At 43.6% G+C, this 18,456-nt stretch overlaps 1 protein-coding gene across 6 annotated transcripts in view; it reads right to left on the bottom strand.

Moving 5' to 3' along the window:
- The window catches only part of CCDC60 (coiled-coil domain containing 60), a 202,559-nt gene extending 194,006 nt beyond the window's left edge, over window positions 1–8,553 (bottom strand). For 4 of the 6 annotated variants that reach the window (XM_054528303.2, XM_054528304.2, XM_054528301.2 and 1 more), the window contains exon 1: window positions 7,967–8,537. In XM_054528303.2, coding sequence (XP_054384278.1) covers window positions 7,967–8,056 — 90 coding nt within the window. In that variant the 5' untranslated portion in view covers window positions 8,057–8,537. Of the gene's footprint in view, window positions 1–7,966 lie in introns of all 6 variants that reach the window. The other 2 variants (XM_002823844.5, XM_054528302.2) reach the window with 2 other exon arrangements.
- Window positions 8,554–18,456: the final 9,903 nt, after the last annotated feature.

The raw sequence follows: 18,456 nt of genomic DNA, 5'->3' as shown, positions 1-18,456 counted from the left end.
AAGACTTTAGTATCCTTCTGCTGGTGATTCTCAACCGTGGATGGTCTTGCCCCCGAGGACATCTGGCAATATTGAGATGTTTTTAGTTGTCACCATGGGGAGGCTGCAACTGTCATCTAATAGGGAGAGGCCAGGAATGCTGCTTCACACCCTGCAATGCAAGACAGCCTATCTGGCCTCAAATGTTCAATAGTGCCAAATTTGAAAAACTCTGCTGAAACGTAAAGCCTGGAGAGGAGTAACACACTAGATATTTCCAATTATTTAAAGCTTTAGTGGGAGTTCATGGGGCAAAGTCCTCCCTAATTTGACAACCCTTTGGGACAGAAACTTGGGTAACTTTGTGTATGGAGAGGGAGAATATGAAAAGAGTGATCTGCTGGAGCTCTGTGAGGGAGCATTTTGTCAGACAGGATACCAAGAAAGAACATGTTTTTTGCAGGAGAATGGTAATACGCCCCCTCCCTTCCTCCCTGATGTATTAGAAAATGAGTTCTAGGTTTGGCTCAGTGTCTAGTACCACCCAAGTCTATATCCAGCCAATGTTCAAGATTCAGATGGCTTCACTGCACCTGTCTTTCCATGATAGAACTTGTTTCTACCTCAAGCTTATATATGTGTGTATATATATATAGTTTGCCTTTCTTTTGGTACTTGTTATTCACTATCTTGATTCATAGTTATTTATAAATGTTCTTTCCAACAGCACTGTGGGTTCCTTGGGAGAAGACCACAAGTCTGCTGCATTTTAGCGCCCTCAAAACATCTGTCACAAGGTAGGTGCTCAATATATACCTCAAAAGATGACCCTGATCATGTACCAGGCTGCAATGGGGGATAGTCTCTGTCTGTTCTGCCCCTGATCTACAACCCATTACGAAACCCCTGACAATGCTGAACCTATCCCAGAATCTGTCCCAGTTGTATAATCTCCCCGCTTTGTGAAATCCAGAAACCCCGAGGCATTTCCAAGCTTGCAAGCCGATTGCCAGACGTGGCTAATTTTCAAGTTATTAAATAAAACTACCGATTGCATAAATTCCAATTTAGGCAGAAATACATTAGATCAAAATTGAGGCCCGCAAGAAATTTTCTCAGCAGAGTTTGAAAACAGGAATTTAGAAGGGAGAATGCCACCATCTCATGATAGAAGGTATCCCATTATGATGATTATGATTTTGAATTTAGCTGTCAGAAATATCTCTGAGAAAAAATATGTTGGTTTATTCAGTCCAAGAAAGGTTTAATTGGCTTCTGTCAGATTTTATGTAAGTGCTATTTGCCACTGAACCCCATATGAATTTTTGCAGCTTTTGAATTTAACAGCTGATGGCTGAGTCTTTGGAGGCTGTGGGGATGTTGAAAGGAAGTCAAGAATAAGTTTCTTTCCACAGTTGTGCAAAGGCTTATCTAACCAGAATTTCCTTAAGCCTCACCAAACAGTGGAAACAGATGGGGGTCACAGGAATAAAGATGGCACACATTCCATTTGTTTAGATCCATGCTCGTGTTATTCTCCCTACATTTTTCAGAGTGTCCAGAGTGTCCCATTTGATTTTCTTTATTCACTTCTGTGTCCCCACCACCTATAACCATGCTTGGCATATCCTTGGAACTCAGTACATGTTAGCTGAGTGAATAAATGTTCCCACTGGGAGAACTCTACTTTTTCCCTCACCCCCGCAGCTCTTTGATGGGTACTACTATGGACAAGTGCCCTTGAGATTCCTAAGCAGTTGTTGTGTAGGGTAGGGGATAGGGATGACTCTCTTTTTTGGGTTACCCTCTGTCTGCATGGCTTGGGATCCCTATTATTTGAGTTTTTGTGAAATCATTTGTGCAAGTCACTGCTGAATAGTCAATCCAGTACTCATCTTCAATATCACCATCGCTTCCTTGCTCCTGCTTTCTATACTCATGTTAGATGCATACTTTCCCAGCCATTCTTACTGCTAGAAAAGAGAGGTGACACTGTTCTGGAAAATTAGAAATAGAGAAAATAGGTTCTTGGAAAGCTTCTGTTTCCCTCATAAAAGGGACAAACACAGCTTTTCCTCTCTGCTTTTTCCTCTTTCTGCTGGAATATGGATGTGATGTCTGGACCTGGGACAGCCATTTTGCAACCATGAGGGAAAGGGCCTTGCCAGCCTGAGGCTAGTGAGCTCTCGAGCCAATGCCAACAGCTCTCCACCTCCAGACTTCTCACATGAGAAAAATAAATTCCTATTTGTTTACTTCGCTGCTTTTCAGTTTTTCTCTTACTTGCAGCCAAAAACAACCCTAATCGATATATGGTGTTGTCCCTTTATTTTTCCTCACTACCCTTTTGCTCTCTATGGGATTAAAAGATGAATAATGGAACTGAGCTGAGAGGTAAATCCAAAGAACTCAAACCATGCTCAGGAGCACCCATTTCTCTACAACTAACACATTGCATCTCTCATGCAAATATATTCTCATACCAACTCTAAAAATATCTTTAGACCTGCTTCTTCCCTTCTACCCTTAAGCTGGGGTCTGGCCTCATTAATGATGGACCTCACTATGTGACTTTACAGTTAATACTCAGTTTCCTCTAGACTTCATCTCTGGGTTGGCCATATCTTCAAAACAGTCATGGTAGCACTCATGTCCAAGCAGAGAAGGGAGAGGAGCACAAGTAACAATAATGACCATGTCACCACTTAGTGGAGGCTAACTGGTATCATGCTCAGTATTTCACATGCATTATTTTATTTAATCCTTCCAAAACATCTATGCCATAGATCTTATTGTTCTTCAACCCCATTTACCAGAAACTCACACTAGAGTGTCAAAAAGAGGATTTGAACCCACCTTTGCCTGACTTCAAAGGCAGAGCTTCTAACTAATTACAAAGCTTATTATCCCATCAACAAGACTCTTGGATCATTTCTTCACTCCTCCCACACCCTCCCCTCCCCCTGCAGAGCAGCTGCCTGTTTGCAGATGGGACAAATAGCCTGCTTCATTTTGTCCAGCATGAAGAGTGCCGATCGCTCTTCCCGTGTCAGGAGGTAATGAACACACTCCTTCCCTGCATCCTGATTTATCATGGAAAGGAGCCGACTGTCACATGCCCATGCAATTAGACACAGCAAGATTCGCTAAGGCAAGCATTGCCTGTCCAAAGCATTAGGCCATAAAGATAACAAAACAAAACAAAAAACCAAACAAACCACCTAAACAAAAAACACAAATTCTGCAATTTATCTCACGCAGTAGCAATGGAGCTAGAAGAACCCCTTGGAGAGAGAAGAATCCCTTCTCCCTCATTGCTCTTTTCCTGGCTTAAGTCATGAGTGATATAAAAATGGAGGTACAGCCAGCTGAGATTCTTTACAATTGAATCTTAAGTGGTTGTTAGATATTTTATTTTGTTTTATTTTTTCAGGGTAATCAGTGATTCCATGCAGGGGGCGTGGTCTCAGTGATTAGAGGCCAGAGACATCACTAAGCGCTGACGTCACCTTTAACAAAAACCAGTGACTCACTACAGCCCGCCATTTATCTCTTCAGGTCACAATTTCTTCTATTTGGACAAGGAGGAAAATCGTTTTATGTTTGCCGTGGAAACGTATTGTGCTGGGAGTCCAGGTTTCTCTTGTTGGGGAAAATGTTTCTCAAATATATTGGTTCTCCTTTTCCGACTCCAGGCAGCCCAGCTGGGTGTATGCTGGATTGGGCTTCCAAGGCTGTCTCTGGAGACATCCATCCTCATCACCTGGTGGTGGGGGGCAGGGGTGGGGCGGCAGGAAGGATGGAGACCGTCAGGCCCAGGTCTTTTCCATACCTGGGTTTGCCCCCTTCTTCAGGTACCTGCCAACTTACCTCTCAGCTGAGAATTAGACCCTGGGGATCTTCAAGCCCCAGTCTACCTAGGTACTAAAGCTTATTAACAATACCTCTATTATAGAGTTGTTGAAAGGATTAAACAAGGCTGTAATGGTGGCTACCATTTAATGGTATTTACTCTAAGCCAGGTTTTGTTCTAACAACATTACCCACATTAAGTCATCTAATTCCCACAACACCCCTTTGATGGGGAAGCATTTTTACATGTATTTCATCTATTCTAAGATGCACATTTTCTTTCTGCATTTTAATACCTCTGAAACTGGGACACATAATTGAAACAGGTGATAGTTTAATTTGTTGAGTTTTCTTTTTTAGCAGCACAAGAAAATGGTGATGCATCTGGAAATAGAAAGCTTCTTGGATTAGATAAAACGTGCTTGTTTCACAGAGCAGCAAACTGAGGCACAGAGAGGAATTGAGTAACCCAAGATCACACAACCTAGTAAGTGGCAGTGTTGGGGTTCGAACCCACAGAGGTTGCCAAATAATCTACTCTTTTACTGATTGGTTGATTTACTGAGACAGGATCTCGCTCTGTCACCCCGGCTGGAGTATAGTGGCACAATCACAGCTCAGTGCAGCCTTGACCTCCTGGGCTCAAGCAAGCCTCCTGCCTCAGCCTCCCAAGAAGCTGGGACCATAGGCATATGCCACCCCACCTGGCTAGTTTTTTTGTTTTTTTTTGTTTTTTTACTTTTTGTGGAGATGGGGTCTCACTATAGTGCCCAGGCTTATCTCAAACTCCTGGGCTCAAGTGATCCTCCTGCCTCAGCCCCCCAAAGTGTTGAGATTATAGGCGTGAGCCACTGCGCCTGGCAGAATCTGCTCCTTTAATCACTAAAAGCTAGGATATGAGCAAGGCACCCAGAATGGTTCCTGGAAGTTTCAGGATCTGCCCAAATTAGGGATGCTGATTTTCTCTCTGGGTCTTTAATGACAACGAGGTGGAAATTTCAGGCACTAAGAGACAGAGCTTGTATAAAGGATTGCAAACCTGTACAGTTTTTGCCAAATGCTACTTTTGAGTTCTCATTCTAGAACATAAAGGGGGATGTTCTAAGTACCTCTCTTTTCGGTCTTTTCCAAGGCAGAAATCGTGGGTCCGTGGTAATCCTATACACAATCTGCTTCTCCCTCCCCCATGTCTGATCCCATTAGACTTTTTCTGCTTCCTTGGGAAACAAAAGGAAAAGGGACTCCCTAGGCAGATTAGGGAACCCAACATAAGGGCAAGCTAGATGGTTTCTTTAACAAAAGACTTTCAAACAGAGGATTTGCATATGTTATTTATATTCTCTCAGTTAAAAAAAAAACACAAAAAACAAACCATGAAGAGCCTGTACAAGGCAGTTGCCAGTGGAACATTCATTAGGATATAGCAATCTCCAACCCTGTGAGAAAGGAAAACGGCCAGTTCAGAGAGCTTGAGACCCTTTTGAGGTTTTTTCCAACAGTCATTCATTATGCTAGTATGCAGGGAACTCTTAATATTACCACGCAGCCAGTGTGGCCATACCTTCCCCCAGGAGAGGCCACTCCTCATATTCCTCCTCATTGGACACTTACCAGGCCACCTGGCATTTTGTGATTCTACTTTTAGGTGTCATTCCCTTTCCTCCTCCAAACAAACCTGGAAGCTATTTGAAGCCAATGATTGTGTCTTACACCTTATTTTTGTAGCCCCTGTGGTGCTGGGCACATTGAACAGAACAACCATTCATCACAGCTTGACTAGAATGGTGAGATGGAGAGGACTTGTGCTCAGAGCCAGACAGATATGAATTCAAATTCCAGTTCTGTTCCTTGCCCGTTGGGTGCCCTTGGGTAAGGGACCTGTCCTCTCTGAGCCTCAGTGTTGCCATCTCATGAAGAGGTAACAGTTCATAGCTTGAAGGATTGTAGAAGGTTCTGAAAATATCACACTTAAGCATTTTTTGAGTTCAATACGTGGCACATGATGCATGCATACTCAATACATGCCAACTATCATCATGATCATGATCATGACTGCAATTATTATCCGTTTGATTTACCCCAGACATCAATCCTAATCTCTACATATTTCCTTGTGGCTTGTCACTTTCTATTGATCCTAGATTAGGTTAATTAATGCTTTACTATAGCTCTAAAACCTTGAAATTCCTAAGGGCATGATCTTTTGAATGTGAGCTAGGAACCCCCTGGGGTCTTCATTATTTCCTAGAAAGTAGAGAGGGGTGCAGAAGGATTTCAATGAGGCTTTTGGGCCAGAAGTCTTGGTCTATCCAACAGTTCCCCGGAAGCCTTCTTCTCATTGCTTGACCTCCCTGAGTCCCACTACCCTCCTCCCAAGAAAGAGATGATCATTTCATCTTCTACGTCTTCCTCCACTCTCTACATCTCTCTATGGTAGGATGAAAAACTCTATTGCATTTATTTGAGTACATGGCTTGTTTCTTCCCAAAATCCAACATGCAGACACACACACACACAAATACACACACACACACGCATGAATCTAAATTAGCTGTCCCTTTTCTTTGCTCCCACAACACCCTCTGATACTTCCTCAACACATCATTAATCAACCTGCATTATAACAATGTTTCTTATCTCTTTTACTCCCCATCCCAAGCATACACACTATAGATTGTGAGATTCTTCAAAGCGAGTCTCATTTTTAACTAGAGCAAGTGTTTAGCACCTAACAGGGGTTCAATAAATCTTTACTAAATAAATGAAATAACAATAGAACTGAAACCTAAAGTGTGCTTACTATATGTCAGGAACTGTGCTCGTAGCTTTTGGTGTACTTTATTAACTAATTTAATGCTCACAGCAATCCCATGAGGAAGCTATGACATTCCCGTTTTGCAGATGGCAGCACTGAAGCAGAGCAGTTCCGCAGCTTGCCCAAGGCCACAGGGCTGCGAAGAGGCAGATCCAAACCCAGGGTGATTCTGTCTGCTGCTCCTGCTCTGATGCTCACCCTCACTATTGAAGTGTTCATTTCCCTCTTCATTCTTTCCCTCATTCATTCTCCCACCGCTATTCTGGGAAGTTCAGTCCCAGAGGGGGCTGCTCTGGATTGAATATCCTTCTATGTGGTATTTTGAGACGAAAGGAGACAGAAAAAGGCTGTATCTTGCAGAGTGGTCTTGCTAAGAGGGCTGAGTAATAAGGAGTGCACAGAGATAGGTTAAGCCTTAGAGAAGAGCAGCTTGGGAACATTTTAGACCACATGGAGAGCCCTTGTGAGTTTTAAGCTCTCCTTCATGGACTGACCGCCTGCCAGGCCCTCCTTCCTGGGGCATGACTGTGAGCCACAAATGTGCCTTGTGGATGCACCAGAGTGGACCAGCATTGCTGACCTTGGCCAATCCATGCAAAGTGGGGTTTGAGGATACAATAACAAATGCACACTTACAGTTGTGCTCATCCAGTTATGATCATTTAAAAACAGGAACCATTAACTCCAGTCATTCAGTACGTATCAATTTTTGTTTTTCAAATCAACAACACTGTTTCATGTCCCATAAACACATTATCCAGCGTTAACATCACAGTGGACAATTTTCATAGCTTATTCCGTTTAGTCCTCACACTGCTTCTGCCTAGTTGATGTCCTGTTCTAAATTCATAGACACAAGGAAATAAAGCCTCAGAGATGCTAAGCAATTAACCTGTCTAAAGTCACACAGCTTGTGCGTGGCAAACCTAGCCTTTGAACCCCAAAAGTTGACCCTCTGCAGCCTCTCCATAGAGAGAGGGGATATGCCTGTTTCTGGAGACCAGCAGATCTCTGAGAGTAAATTCTGCAGACGGCAAACCTACAATTCATCTTAATTTTTTTCTGATGTTCTACAGTGTCACTGCTGATTTATTCCATCATTTTGGAATTACGGGCTAATAGGATGGCCCAGCTCACTGCTCTGGTTCGCGTTTTCATTCTTTAAGAGAAACCAACCATTGATAGCAACAGGGATGTGTCTCGACAATTTAATTACACCATGACTCTCCTCTCTCTCCCTCTCCCTTGTTGGTTTCGAGGCTAATTCCTATTTCATTTGTTCTCGAAAACATGATTGGTTTCAGCAGAGGGGAGACTTACCTGCCTTAGGTTCTCCGAGGCACAAAAGGGCCGGACAGCCCCCGCGTTGGGGGAACTCTGAAGCTTCTTGGTGGCTGGAACCTTGGTCATCTTAAAAATCCTTCAGGTTTTGGCCTGTGCCCCCAAGGCAAGGATTTTTCCAGAATCTTCTACTTCAGTAGTCACTGGTATGAGAGGTTTCGGCAACTTCTCCCTGATCCCCCAGTCCCAATTACACGAATTCCAAAGCGGTTTCCTTCTGAGGAGTAATGAGAAAGCACCTGGGTCTCCCACAGACCACAGACGGGATAAGGAAGTCCGGGTAGCGCAGAATCAGGCGAGCCTGGAATTATTTACTTTTTGAAAGGTTATAAACTTCTGTAAGCTTCCTTCTCTTCGGAAGGGATATCTTTCTCTTCTATAAGCAAAATAAAATATGAACTAAAAAATAAATAAAATTCCAGTGACAAAGTGTGAGAGGGGTCCCATGGAGGGGCTCCCAGATCCCCATCCTCCAAGAGCGGCCGAGAACTAAGGCGGCCCCAACGAGGGGTTTATCGCACTGCGGGGAAAGTAGGCAACTGCTAACCCCTGGGCGGGGTGGGGGTGGGGGAACCTGGTTGCTTGGCAACGGGACGCCGAGGAGGGCTTCCTCATTGGCTGGAATTGGTGGGGGCGGGGTCGTGGGGGGTCGTGAACTCTCCCAGGTTGCTGGGACGCTGCCTCAGAGCAGCCGGCTGCCACCGGAGCTGCATTCTCTAAACAAATTGGTTTCTGTTTTTAGGCCTGAGGACCATACCCTTTCTCTCTGCCTAACTACAAGCGACTCCTTCCTTTCAAACTCTGCTCTGTCCTGCTGCTAACCCACTAGTAATTTTTTGTGCCTTGGGGTGGGTGGCCTGTAGTCCTGCAATTCTTAACCTGAGATGCCTGTTTCTCCCGTTTTTCCACCTGACAAACTCCTGCTCATCCTTCAAAGCCCTTCATTTCATAAAATGAAATATTGTTATTCCATTTATTTAGCAAAGATTTATTGACTCTGCTAAAATAAAATAAAATAAAGTAAAAATGAAATTAAAAAAAATGAGACCTTCAGGACTTCACAATCTATACTGTGTATGTTTGGGATGGGGAGCAAAAGATAAGAAACATTGTTATAAGGCAGGATGATTTATGATGTGCTGGGGAAGTATCATAGGGTATTGTGGGAGCAAAGAAAAGGGACAGCTGTATATAGATATAGATATATGCACACACATACATATACACATATATAAATATACATATATAGACATGTATATATGTATGTATATACGTATTTGTGTGTGTGGGCATGTGTGCATATGACATTTATTGAGTGCTTAGGATGTGCTAGACACTGTTCTAAGTGTCACGTATTGACTCAATCCATACAGCACCTCTTTAAAGAAGGTGTTTTATTACCCCATTTTACAGCCTAAGCAACTGAAGCACAGAGACATTAAATGACAAGTTTAAAGTCACACGTGTGCTGCAGCTGAAATTCAAAGCCAGAACTGTTTGAGTCTACAGAGCAAGCTTTTAACCACTTAGATGCCTAACTTTGCTGAGTTTGGCTTCTATGTCTTTAAAATGGGGATAATAGCTTTGCCACAGGTTGTTAAGAATTGAAGTGGATGATGCATATGAAGGCTGAGCCCATGGGGAGTCCTAGCTAAGTGGTACTATTATTATTCCCTGACATCACTTTCCGAAGAAGAATCAGGCATTCTCACCGTGCTGGGTTCATTTCACAGTAGATGTTAGTACTAACTGATATTTATTGATCACTTGCTCTGTGCTAGGTACTGTACTAAGCACTTTGCATACACTAATTCATTTAATCCTTCCAATAACCCTACAGGGTAGGTTCCCAGCCTGCAGCAGATTTATTTCGTATGTTTGGATTTGAATGCCTTATCCTTGGCATTGTTTCACACTGGTTCGATCTGATTCATGTTTTATCCCACAACCTTGAGCTGCTGGGGATTATGATATCATTATGGCTGCATCTTCTTTGTTTCTTTTTTCTTTCTTTTTTTTCTTCTTCTTCTTCTTTTTTTTTTTTTTTTTTTGAGGCAGAGTCTTGCTGTGTTGCCCAGGCTGGAGTGCAGTGGCGTGATCTCGGCTCACTGCAACCTCCGCCTCCCGGATTCAAGCGATTCTCCTGCATCAGCCTTCTGAGTAGCTGGGATTACAGGGGCATGCCACCAGGCAGGCCAGGCTAATTTTTGTATTTTTAGTAGAGACAGGTTTCACCATATTGGTCAGGTTGGTCTCAAACTCCTGAACTCAAGTTATCTGCTGGCATTACAGGTGTGAGCCATGGCGCCCAGCTCTTCTTCTCTTTAGAAGGCATCTACTACAAGATGACACTCTACAGAATGCAAAATACCTAGCTATGTAACTCTAGATGCTGATGCCTGAAAGTCATTATTTTCTCATCATTGCCTAAAGACTGACCCTGACCTTCCCTTTCACAGGAAGTTTTGGTTGTCCGGCTTCCTTTGTGGGCAGCATTAAGCAATCGGCAGACACTTTAAGAATGAAGCAGATAAAGGGAATCATGTTTGGGAGATAGGGCTGGGGATGAGGGGATGATAAAACAAAGCAGGATGGGAAATGTTCAGCCCTGAGCAGAGCAGACAAAAGCTGTCTTCATATGGTTTTGTAGAACAGGCTTGGCAAAGAGGAACTCAACTAGTTCTGTATTAGCTCAAAGAATAGGAGGAGGTTTGGGCTCAATAGGAAGAAATGTGTACACAGCAGAACGTAATTTTAAAAGGTATGACCTCTGGAGTCCAACTGAATTAGCCACTGAGCAGCTTCAGTGATAATAATTCTCATAGGACTGTGATGAAAACCAAATGGGGTAACTCATGCAAAGCACAATGCCTAGCACAGAAGAAGTGCTCAATAAATGTTAGCCATTATTTCCTTTGTTGTTTTTATAATACTCACCTGTCAGAGCCATGTAAGAACTGGAAATAGGAAGGGCTCCAGAACTGAAAAGACATGCGTTCAATTCCTGGCTCTGCCATTTGTTACCAGTAAGACCTGGGTCAAGTTCACTTCTCCAAGCTTCAATTTTTCACGTATATAAAACTCATGTGTAGTGAATGGTTATGCCTGTTTTACACCTGCTACCAGGATGATGAAGCAAAATAACGAATTTCCTTTCTCTGTCTAGGAAGGGGTATATTCCTTAGAGAGGGAGCGAACTACCCAGCACTAGAGGTGTTCAACTAAATGCTATATGACTTCTTGGATTTTTGACCACTTGGGGGTGAGGGGGTGTCAGACTAGATGATATTTAAGGCTCTTTCCAAACCGAGATTGAGAGACTATATGGAGTACTAGTTGAGCTGGTGTCTAAATCCCAACTCAGCCATTTACCAGCTGTGTGACTTTAACTAAGTAACTTATCTGCTCAAAGCTTTAGTTTTCTCATTACAGAGTGAAGATAATAGTACATTTGTGAAAATGATATCATGTACATAAAACATTTAGTACAGTTGGCACATAATACATGCTCAATAAATGCTAGCTGTTGTTTTTTTTAATCGTATGGACAAAAATATTTTCTAGAATGATTTAGTGCTTTTTGGGGCCAACTAGAGTTAGTAAGAAAAGCTCTTTGGTCTTATGGCATCTCCCAATCTAGCTCTAGCTGGGTGGAGAAGAATCTCTCTCTCTCTCTCTCTCTGTCTCGCACACACACACACACACACACACACACACTGAAACAGTATATAAGGTGTTAATTGGGATCCTCCAAGAAGATGCCAGAATGAGATTAGATGTGCTAGGGATTTATAGAGGAAAATGGTTGTGAAGGATAAAGGGGAAGGAAGAAGGAGTACATAAGGAGAGTCTGTTGAAGAGGAGAAGGAAGAAAGGATTGGATAGGAAAAGCCATGCAACTGAGACACAGCTCTGAGAAAGTCTCAGCTAGGCTGACAGGGAGACCCTGAGCCAAAGTTGCCCAATGGATGAATCTCCCATTGCACAGGAAAGTCCTGGTTCTAGGACCCCTATTCTGTGATTAGGAACCCAGCTGTTCCTCAGTGATTATCTAGGAACAGCTGGGTGTAGGATGTACACAGTAGATTCAAAATGCAGCATCTGTCAGTCAACTATGCTCCCTGCAGCCTTCTCTTGGTGAGGCATCTCAGCTGCAGACCTCCATGGCCCTACCAAGTCATCTTTTAAGCTGCACAGATTCACTTTAGAATGCATGCCCAAGGAACAGTCCCTCCATCCTGGCTCCTGTGGACATCCTTTCCTGACAGAAAACTTAGAAAAGGGAAATTAGTGGGACCAACTATAGTCTCCATCATTGCAACTGGCATTGGGGGCTGAAATTGGTGTTTGTTCTTTTCCTTCTTCACTATACATTCTAAATTCCCCCTCACGCTTAGCGCTTCCCTTTCTAGGTCTAGGCTTTGGTAGTGGAGTGACCAAAATCTTTATTCCTGAGAATTCTGAGCCTTTAAGTAAATCTAGTCTCCTCATTGTCTCAGGGTTGCTGCATGTAACCATTCCTAGTTAAAACTGACCAAGAGAGTACTTATTAGGAGGCACCCAAGTGGATCACTCGGTTTCCGTATATGTTCCTTCCTGACCCTATCTGTATAATCACTGATCAGGGTCAATTGTCCTTGCTAAAATTGTGACTCCTCTTCTCACCTGCTGGTTCCTGGTGTCTGGTGGCAGCTGTAGCTAAGAGTTAATACAATCTGTGCTGTGTCCCCTGGCAAGAGTGTACCCACTTTGGGAACCTGGACCTCTCATCCTGCATAGCCCAGAGTTGCAGAAATGGAAAGAACGCACTCTCTCAGTGTCTCATGGGGCATGAGGGCAGTGGGAACCACTCCTGCTTCCATTGATTGGCTCCTGGATCTCTGGGGTTCCCGGATCTTGGTTCCCATTGGGAACACAAAGTTGTATAGAAATCTGATTTGATGCATATGCTTCAAACTATAGGATAGCCCATTCTTGCTTCAATAGACTGATCTAGAACTCTGTGACACCAGCTGCTTCTAGGTGGGGTGGTATGTGATACTGCTGAATCCCACGACCACTGTGAAGGTGGTTTCTAGTTCCTAGAGTTTCCACGGGCATAGAGGGGCAGTGATGGTGGCAGACATTGTCAGAACCCAGCCCATGCTACCTTGACACTCACAGTTCCTAAGGACAGCTCCTTGCTGCCATTTTGCCTGAGATCTTCCTCTCTGGCTACAGCAGAAGTTCCCAAACTTTTGTGGCTCTTGGTACCCTTTACTTCCCAGTAATTTTTTTCACGCCACCTCTAAGCTAAAAGAAACATGTTGAGAATCCCATTTATGAAGTCCTTAGGCCTGCACAACTTAGTATTTACATCCTAATCACATGAAAACTAACACATAGAAATGGAAAGAAAATAGTATTTGTATTTGATTCTTCCACTTTTAGTATATGTGCTGCTGAAGTGAGCACAGTATTTGCTTCTTAAATAGCCACCATTGCTTACCAGTGGGGCATGTGCCCCTGGTGGCCACTGTGCAGCTTCTCAAACCTTGGAATCATTTTGGACACTATCACCTTCATTTTCTGTATGACGTTAATTTTTGTGCAGTTCTCACTTTTTATCACAGCAACTGCCCCAAATCCAGCTTTTTCAAAGATATTTCATGAAAGGAATGTCGTGGAATCTACGGTTGAAACTGAGTGTACTAGTCAGCTCAGGCTGCAGTAACAAAGCACTGCAGATGGGGAGGCTTAAACAACGGGCATTTATTTTCTCACAGTTTTGTGGCAGAAGTTTGGGATCAAGGTATCAGCAGGCTTGGTTCCTTCTCAGGCCTCTCTCCTTGGCTTGCAGACGGCAGCCTTCTCCCTGCGTCTTCACATGGTCTTTTCTCCGCACCCTTCTGTGTCCAAATCTCCCCTTCTTCTAAGGACCCCAGTCCTGATCAAGAGAGTACTTACTAGGAAGCACCCAAGTGGATCACTCAGGTTCCATATGTGTTCCTCCCTGCTCCTATCTGTGTATCTGCTGATCAGGGTCAATTGTCCTTGCCAAAATTGTGATTCCTCTTCTCACCTGCTGGTTCCTGGACACAAGGAGCTCAAAGTGTCTGGTGGCAGCTGTAGCTAAGAGTTAATACAATCCATGCTGTGTCCCCTGGCAAGAGTGTACCCACTTTGGGAACCTGGACCTCTCACCCTGCAGAGCCCAGATGAGGGCCAACTTCATGACCTTGTTTTAATGTCATGACATCTGTGAAGACCCTGTCTCCAAATAAGGCCACCTTCTGAGGTATTACGGGTTAGAACTTCAACACATAAATCTTAGAGGGGCACAGTGTAGCCCTCAGCACTGAACTATGTGTCACTAGTAGTTCGTATGGCATTCAATAGATGTTGTTGTTTTTCCCTTAAAAATTAAAAATACCCGTAGCCTCTTCTGTGAATTTGCTGTGGCACTCTGGGGCACATTGGTACACAGTTTGGGAACCACAGGGCTATAGGAATGCATTCTGCCTTTTTTTTTTTTTTTTAATGGAGTCTTGCTGTGTCACCCAAGCTGGAGTGCAGTGGCACCATCTTGGCTCACTGCAACCTCCGCCTCCCGGGTTCAAGTGATTCTCCTGCCTTAGCCTCCCGAGTAGCTGGGACTACAGGCATATGCCACCACACCTGGCTAATTTTCTGTATTTTTAGTAGAGACGGGGTTTCACCGTGTTAGCCAAGATGGTCTCGATCTCCTGACCTTGTGATCCGCCCGCCTTGGCCTCCCAAAGTGCTGGGATTACAGGCGTGAGCCACCGCGCCTGGTCCATTCTGCCTTTGAGCAGAGCAGGCTAGAAGTGCAAGATGTTAACACCCATAGGAATAGCCATAAAGCAAAGACTAATGGGAATTAGTGGATACTCTGCCTCCTCACCCCTTGGGTACCACAAGTCTGGAGTATGGTCTATACTGCCCCCAGTGGTCCCCTGCAGGACTGACTTATAGGAAACACCACTGCCTACGGTTACTGCCTGCTCCACCCAAACAACCCACACTGGCTTTTTTCCTTTTCCTGTCTCATTTTCCCACTCCCCTTCTGGTACTTCCTGGATAGCCTCCCAATAAACTACTTATATCCAAGCTGTTTCGCTGGGTCTGCTCCTGGGGAACCTACCTAGGTTAGTGTTGACTGAAATAATCCGGGGAGGTCAGACTTGAATCAGGCTGTGACACTGAGCCATAGCGCGTTGTCAGGACACCTGAATTTTTTCCTCTCCCTCATCTCATTACATGGGGTTCCTACCTCCTTTGATCACCTCGTCCCATAATCTCCTTCTTACCATTGCTCTCAAGTTTATCATAAAGAGTTTCTTGATATTCTCCACCTCCCTTAAACACGGAGAGGCCAACATGTTTTCAGATACGTAAATACATCCCCAACGGTGAAATATTTGACAACCGAGATATGAAGTGATTGTTTAATGCTTAATTCCTGATTGATTTATGCAAAATATTAACTGAAGGACGTGAAGCGACAGGCATTCTCTCCTCCCGATTTGCCAAAAAGAAAAGTATCCGAACGGATTAAAAATAGACATATCAAGCAGAAGAAAAATTTTGGAATGTGTCAGACGCCAGCTGGGGTAGCCGAAGAGAAAGCTTGAAATCTGGTAAACACTTGAATTTCAGTTAGTAATACATATGTTTGGCATTAAAAACCTATTGGAAAAGTCATCATTTTTGGAATATCTTTAATATGCTTTTTTTTGTGTGTTGCATCTAGCACCCAGAAAACTCCTTCTGGGTATTTTTACTGAAATGTCAGCACTGGATTTACAAATTATGGGGCCCAGGGAAAGAGTAAAACTTGGGGCTCCCTTGACACCTGGTAGCTGGCAATCTGTTGAAGAATTGTTTCCAGGTTGAAATACCACTGGATAATGTGTATATGTACCACCTCGTGGATTCCTGTCCTTCATTAGATTAAAGAATTACCGCATGCTATAGTGCCCTTGTGGGGTCTATGGCCCCACATCCCATTCCTACTCTATCCTCCAAACCACAGCCCCAGGCGAGAGGTGAATTTGGATCTTTGAGAACGAAGAGAAGAAAATGTAATGTTAATCTGCCTCTACTCTCGTTTCTTTTTAACTTTGGTATGTCCGGTGTATTAGTCATTTCTCACACTGCTATAAAGAAATACCTGAGACTGGGTAATTTATATTAAAAATAAGAAGAAGTTTATTTAATTGCCTCACAGTTCTGCAGTCTGTACAGGAAGCTTGGCAGCATCTGCTTCTGGGGAGGCCTCAGGAAGCTTTTACTCATGGTGGAAGGCAAAGTGGGAGTGGGTGTCTTATATGGTGGGAGCAGGACCAAGGTGGGGGGTGGTGCCACACACCTTTAAACAACCAGGTCTCATGAGAACTCACTATTGCGATGCGATGACAGCACCAAGAAGGGATGGTGTTAAACCATGAAAAACCTCCCCCGTGATCCAATCACCTCCCACCAGGCCCCACCTCCAACAGTGTTTTGGACATGAGATGTGGGCAAGGACACAGATCCAAACCACATCACCTGGCCTAGTAGCAGAGGAAGAAGTGTGGCCCCAGGAATATTCTTAGAGAATATGGAGTCCTACTGGAGTCCTAGGATGGGATCCAAGCTACCTCCATGAGTGATGTTTTCCATTTGTATATGTTTCATGCCACAGTGTCCTGGGAGGTAGGCCAGATTGGATTTATGGAACTATTAATCCCATTTCACAAATGTAGACATTGAAGCAAGCTCTGGCATGTAGTAATTTGTTAATAGTGGAGGTTGTCTAAGAACCTGTTTTTTCAATTCCAAACTTAGTGATTTATTTCAGCACTCTGTCACACTGTCTTAATGTTCTTTTACTTAAAGGTAAGTGTGTATTTGTGTGTGTGTGTGTGTGTTGTTCAGCAGAACAACCTGAGGTTACTCCTGCAAGTAACCAAGAAGCAAAGACAATTGGGATTTCCAAGCCATCTGGAAGATGGTCTTCTACAGCTTTCTGGAGGAAGTCTTGACTTCAACATCCAAATAAGACACCTCAAGCCCCAGTCCCAGGTAGGAAGGCACCTCCCTCCAAGTATTCCCATGAATTTCCAAGTAGCTCACAATTTCTTGTTCAGTATACCCTCCAGCCAGTTTCCTAACTGCATAGGTAGAATGATATCACCCTGAAAAAGATATGTTTGAGTCTTCAGCCCCAGGATCTGTGCATGCGACCTTATTTGGAAATAGGACTTTTGCAGATGATCCAGTTAAGATGACGTTATCCTGGATTAAGATGGCCCCCAGCCCAGTGACTTATGGCTTTATAAGGAGAGGGAAATTTAGATATAGAGACAGAAGACACACAAGGAGAATGACAAGCGATGATGGAGGCAGAGATTAGAGTGATACATCTACAAGCCAACAAACAAACAAATAAAACAACACTAACAAAAAACAGTAACAGGCTGGGCACAGTGGCTCACACCTGTAATTCCAGCACTTTGGGAGGCCAAGATGAGCAGATCACTTGAGGTCAGGAGTTTGAGACCAGCTTGGCCAACATGGTGAAATCCCATCTCTACTAAAAATACAAAAATTAGCTGGGCGTGGTGGTGTGTGCCTGTAGTCCCAGCTACTCAGTAGAGTGAGGTGTGAGTAATCGCCTGAAACTGGGAGGCAGAGATTGCAGTGAGCTGAGATTGCGTCACTGCACTCCAACCTGGGCGACAGAGCGAGATTCTGTCTCAAAAAAAAAAAATAATAATAAATAATAAGCAAACAAACAAACGAACAAAAAACAATAACAAAACCTCACCAAAGATTGCCAAGAAATACCAAAAGCAAGGAAGAGGCAAAGGAATCCTTCCTTAGAGCCTTCAGAGAGAAAGTATGGCCCTGCTGATGTCTTGATTTTGGATTTCTAGCTTCAGAACCGAGACAAGAAATAGCTGTTGTTTTAATCCACATCGTTTGTGCCAATTTGTTACAACAGCTCCAAGAAACTAATACACCACCCCTCTTGGCTGCAGCTTCATTTCCCTGTCCACCCCAATTTATTTGTGCCCTCAAAATGCTATTTTCCAAAGGCAGTGTACAGTAGGACTTTAGTGGAGGTTTGGGATAACAGAGGAAAACTGCAGCACAGCTCTGCAGAGTCAGTAACTTAAAATTAGATATTAGGCATCACTGGATTTTCAATGACATAAAAATAAAGTTCCTGGGGGAGTCTAACACACAGGTAGGGGTAAGCATCTTTATCAAACATGCTGTTTGTAACCTGCTTTTTCACAGAATAAGATATAAACACCTTCCATTTCTATAGATGTATTTTACATTTGGCTCTTAAATGAGTGCTTGCTAGAATGGAGTTCCAGTTTATGACTGTCTGACAGCTTGTTCAACCGGCTCCTTATTACTGGACAGGAAATGGTGTGTTTTTATCCCGACTCTACAACTGGGCAATATCTTGAAGG

This window comes from Pongo abelii, chromosome 10, assembly GCF_028885655.2.
Source record: "Pongo abelii isolate AG06213 chromosome 10, NHGRI_mPonAbe1-v2.0_pri, whole genome shotgun sequence".
Classification (NCBI taxonomy): domain Eukaryota; kingdom Metazoa; phylum Chordata; class Mammalia; order Primates; family Hominidae; genus Pongo; species Pongo abelii.
Note: the sequence above shows the minus strand (reverse complement) of the source record. Positions and strands in the feature narration are given on the sequence as shown.